The 5,130-nt window shown below is 49.9% G+C and overlaps 1 protein-coding gene across 2 annotated transcripts in view; it reads left to right on the top strand.

Moving 5' to 3' along the window:
- Window positions 1-2,256: 2,256 nt before the first annotated feature.
- The window catches only part of SERPINB1 (serpin family B member 1), a 9,213-nt gene continuing 6,339 nt past the window's right edge, over window positions 2,257-5,130 (top strand). The window contains exons 1-2 of one of the 2 annotated variants that reach the window (XM_035030729.1): window positions 2,257-2,352; window positions 3,839-4,014. In XM_035030729.1, the coding sequence (XP_034886620.1) occupies window positions 3,847-4,014 (168 nt within the window). In that variant the 5' untranslated portion in view covers window positions 2,257-2,352; window positions 3,839-3,846. Of the gene's footprint in view, window positions 2,353-2,566; window positions 2,666-3,838; window positions 4,015-5,130 lie in introns of those variants that run through there. The other variant, XM_035030730.1, reaches the window with a different exon arrangement.

Here is a 5,130-nt window from a genome sequence, read left to right as displayed (position 1 = left end):
CAGATCCCTAGAAGTAAAAGGCAAACCACGCCACACCATGCCAGACCATGCAGAACCTGGGGAGCACCCCAGGCAGAAGGCAAGAGGGCGGAGCATGGCCCAGAGCCTTTACTGGGGTTCTTGCAGGAAGACATGGGCAAGGCAAGGTAGGCACACTAAGAAAACTTACGATTGGGTAGTTGAAATAATTTTGCTGGGCTCTTCAGGTGGTCTCTAGCTGTTTGGTACCTGGCCCTGGGGTGATTTAGGGCAGGGGGAGTACTGGCTTGAGGTGTGAGAGTTTGATAAAAAAGATAGTCGAGAGTACAGTCACCGAGCTGGTTGGTTTGTATGCCACAGTTTCGTTATCAGGGGAATCACTATCTCTAGGAATTAGCTAGCCCTGGTAGGGGCAGTCTCTCCAGGATCAGGGCCCCAAATGCCAGAGCACCAAGAATACAGAAAACAAGAAAATTGAGTCAGTACAGTACTCCTTCCTCCCCAGAGAGAATGTCTTTCCTGACTTCAAACACCATGAATTAATTTTGTTTTTGAACTTTCCATAACTAGAACACTCTTTTGTGTCTGTGTTCTTTTGTTCAGCAGTGTGTTGGTGAGATTCAGCCATGTTGTTGCGTGTTGCCGTAGTGAGTTCATCTCCGCTGTTGTATATTATTCTGTTGTATTAATTTATCTGTTCTTCTGTTGATGCGCATTTAGGTGGTTTCCAGTTTGGGTCTCATATAAATAACGTTGTTGGAAACATTCTTGTACATATTTCCAGGTGCACAATTCCTTGGGTGAAATTGCTGGATCACAGTGAGGGTAAGCATGCGTTTGAGTTCAGTAGATATGCCAAACATTGTCCAAGCTGGCCGTGCGGTCACCAGTGTAAGAGGGTATCTCTGTATGACCTTTGATGTGGCCATGCACAGTTTAAAGCCACAAGTAGGACACTCCAGTGTCATTCAGCAGAACAGTTACTTTGTCTTGACAGTAAATGTATTGATTTAAGAAATGGTTTCATTTTATATTCGACTCAGATTACTAACTCCAGGTAAGCACAAATGCAAAATGTCAGGAGAAAAAAAGAAAAAGTCAGAACACTTTTCTTTTTTCGGTTTATGTGTCTCAGATTTTAACTTAACACATTTTCAGCGCAGCTTTGTACCCTTGACTTTCTCACGTTGACCTCTTAGCAGAAGCTACCAAATAGTTCTCTAGCTCTATGAGAAGTGGTGGAGAGTTTACCAGATTTGATCAAACCGCTTCAAGTTAATTGTGATTGGCTTTCCGTAAGTGTTGATTTCTTTATTTTAATAAACTGTAAAGCCCTCTACAATCCTAGTTATTAAAACCTTGCTGCCTTTTTTTATAACTATGGAGAGTATTTTTATTACTCATTACTGTGATCTTTTTTGCTCCTTTTCATTATAAATAAGTAATCACAGTTGAAAGAAATCTACTAATCTATTCACACTATATTATCCATACTAATAAAACAATAGGATTTTTTCCTTTGTCCCCCTTGCATGTTGAGATTTAAAAAAAAAACAAACAGGGGAGAAGTTTCATGGACTAAGAATTATTTCATACCCTTGAACACCATAAATTTTGGTGAAATTACATACCTGGACCTTTAAAGGGAGAAACAGACAAAAACCCCACAGAAATAGTTATTGCCTTTATTATTCAACCACAGTCATCCTATTTCAAGAGTACAGGAAGAAAAACTGGTGAGTCTACATTTTTGTCTAGTGGGTAAGCAATCCTTCCTGGCTCACAGATGTGAGTTATCATGGTGTGTGGTGCGTGATTCGACTCAGCTGGTGGGGTCATCACCTGTGAGGGAGGTACTGGAGCGGAGTCCACTTTGGCACCTGAAAGACAGTGACGGCAAGGATGTGGTTTGGGACGGACTTTGTTTTCTCTTATTCTGGAGGCCCCTTTTGTGCCCTATGCAAGAGGTCCCAAATTAGTTTCCCCCACCAAAAGATAAACAAATAACCTCCGAGTTTGGAGTATATCATACATAGATGGGACTCGAAGGGGCTAGTTTGCCCTGTAAGAGGTGACACTATAATCATCGCAGTCATTCACATCTTAGTAAGAAATATTCCATCAGATCCTTGCCAGGGATCTGACTTTGCCTAGAACTCAAAAAGGGGCTGAAAGGAGGACGCTGCGCGGAGCCCCCATTCACCTCGGCTTCTACGAGGCCAAGCCTCCAAGCCCAGACTCCCAGGAAGTCCTGGGGGGAAGGGCCAAGGCCCTGCCTGGGCGACACTCCCCTTTCGCAGCTATAAGGGCCTCGGGCCGCAGCGCTTCTTCCCACACCTCGCGCCGCCCGGAGCCCGTCCAAGCGCGGAGCCGGTAAGGCGGGGCCCGGGCGCCGTGGGGAGGTGGGCCGGGCGGGACAGGCCAGCCGGGGCTCCATCGGCGGCGCCGAGCCCCGGGTGCCGAGAGATCACCGCAGCCCCGGCCGGTGCGCGCGGACTGCTGCCTGCGCGGCCCCCCTACCCTGCACAGCGCCCCCGCCGCCCCGCCCCGCGCCCCGGACGCCGCCGCCCCCGCCGTGCGCCCCGCGCCCCTGGGAGCCCCGGATCCCCCGGCGCGGCGTCCGGGGCGCTAGGCCGGGCGGGCCTGCGCGGGAGCTAGGTTCCTCGGGGCGTGGAGCCTGGAATCGGTATGGCCCGGGATCAGAATGTTTTTCTTCCTGTTCTCCCTTCTTGCCTGAGCTGTTCGTGGCAGTTTCCAGGCATCCCAGGCCCGGGCCGGAGGAGCCCGCTTCTCCTTTCTGCGATTGGAGGAAGGGAAAGGAGGCCAGATGAGAGAGAGATTTATCAGCAACAATAATGTAGCTTATTCCTTACCCACTAGGCAGCCAGCCCAGCTAGTCGTCTTCCTGGCCTCTCTGTGGGGACATTAATTAAGGCTCTGGGAGAAGTCACGAGGGGTAAGTGGGTGGCTAAGCTGAGATCGAAGGCCAGGTGCACCCAACTGTTGCAGGGGTGACCGAGAGGATGCTGTCACCTTCTCCCTGTCGGGCTGCCCGGGCCTAACCCTGGGACCTGCGGTGGGTTCTTAAGCTCTCACATCCAACACTAGCTAGAGAGACTTGGGACTCTCAACCTCGGGAAGCGTTAGACTGAATCTCAATAATGAGGACAACTGCATTTACTTAAGTGGAATTTGCTTTAGTGCCTAGGTAGGTAGTTAGGATTTTCTAGTAGCAACATTTTTTTTAAATTTTTTTTAAAGATTTTATTTATTTATTTGAGAGAGAGAATGAGAGAGAGAGAGCACATGAGAGGGGAGAGGGTCAGAGGGAGAAGCAGACCCCCCGCCAAGCAAGGAGCCGGATATGGGACTCGATCCCGGGACTCCAGGATCATGACCTGAGCTGAAGGCAGTCGCTTAACCAACTGAGCCACCTAGGCGCCCCTAGAAACATTATTATTTCAGGTAAATATGGACAATGGATTCATTGCCCAGATGAATCAGAGACTTGAACCCAAGGCACACAGAAAGTCGTGTGCCCCTAAATTTAGCAGGAGAGGCTCAGTGTGGACTCCTCCTCAGACTCACCTGTCTGCGAGGTCAGAGCCCTTTAGGATGCCCTAGGTCCTGTGTCCCTGCTAAACCCCTGGCTGGTCATTCCCAGTCCCACATTCGTGTGCATGGGAAGTGTCTTGGCCCCCTGAAAAGAGAGAGAGAGAGAGAGACAGTACAAGTTCTAGGATGTTTCAGGGTGTTCCAGGGTGGCTGGCACCAGCTGAGGAAGAGATGGGGACATGCGGGTTGCCTCATTTGCTGGTGCGGGCGGTGGGCAGCTCAGGGCCTCTGTTCTGTGTTGTAGCCTTCACCATGGAGCAGCTGAGCACAGCCAACACCCATTTCGCCTTGGACCTGTTCCGCGCTTTGAGTAAGGACAATCCTACTGGGAACATCTTCATCTCTCCCTTCAGCATTTCATCAGCGCTGGCCATGATCTTTCTGGGGACTCGAGGCAATACTGCAGCGCAGGTGTCCAGGGTCAGTAGAAACGAACAAAAACAGCCTGCCTTCCCTTGCGTCTCCTTGCTAATGTCAAGTCTGTACTGAGAACTTGTGCCTTTGAGATTACAGTGTGTGTGTGTGTTTAAGATTTTATTTGAGAGAGAGTGAGTGAGGTTTGGGGGAGGGCAGAGGGAGAAGCAGGCTCCCCGCTGAGCAGGGAGCCGATGAACAATCCATTGGTATGCAGGCTTTCCTTCATGATCAAGTCTTTACTGAGCACCTGCTATGTGCCAGGCAGTTTTTTGTGTGGCTGAGGGTAGGGCAGTGAGGAAAGCTGACGAAACCCCTGGGTGTGCCTGTCGCTTGACAGCTTTCCTGTAAGCCATAGCATCTCCTTCCTGGACGAGGATTTTCCAGTATCTGCTTTGCATGTGATGACCCGCCGCTGGTAAATAAAGCCTGTCTATGGAATGCTACTTTTGAGCATAATGACACATAGGAAACGCACCACCGCGGAGAAGTTGGCGATGGCGCCCTTTGGAGGGGACAAAGCGGGTGTGTGATTGCGAATTGCCTCCGCCTAGCCCTGGGCCTGGCACTGAGTGTGGTTGTGAGGGCTGTGACACGGCGTGCCAGTGTGAGCGGGAGGGCCCCGCCAGGAGGGAGGGGTGAAGCCCGGCCGCTGCGGGGGCGGGGCCAGGCCCTTGGGGGTGTGGCGGCAGGAGGAGAAGCGCGATGCCCAGCCTTCCTCCTGTCCTTAGCGGGGGTGCAGGGCACTTCTGTGCTAGGTATTCTTTCCTTCTGAGAGGAGAACTCTGGCTTTCCTTGGAATCTAGGGAAAAGGAGTGCCAAGAGTGAAGGGCTTCCTAAGGTGCCAGTCATAAAGTACATGGCACCTGCCGCTAGGGAAGATCCAGCCCTGGATTCTAGTTTATGGACTGTTCCAGCTGCAGAGCTTCTATTACTGTACTTGGTGGAGAACCAGCCCTCTTCATCATTGCAGATATGAAAGCATTTTAAAATTTTCAAAAATCTACATTTTTTTTTTTTTTTTTTTACCCCCTGGTACTAATTGTTAGTTGCTCCCTGCAGGGTAATACCAGCTTTTATTTATTTATTTATTTATTTATTTATTTATTTATTTATTTATTT

Source organism: Mirounga leonina, unplaced genomic scaffold (genome assembly GCF_011800145.1).
Source record: "Mirounga leonina isolate KUSES-001 unplaced genomic scaffold, KU_Mleo_1.0 Mir_366, whole genome shotgun sequence".
NCBI lineage: Eukaryota > Metazoa > Chordata > Mammalia > Carnivora > Phocidae > Mirounga > Mirounga leonina.
This window is presented reverse-complemented; position numbering and strand designations above follow the sequence as displayed.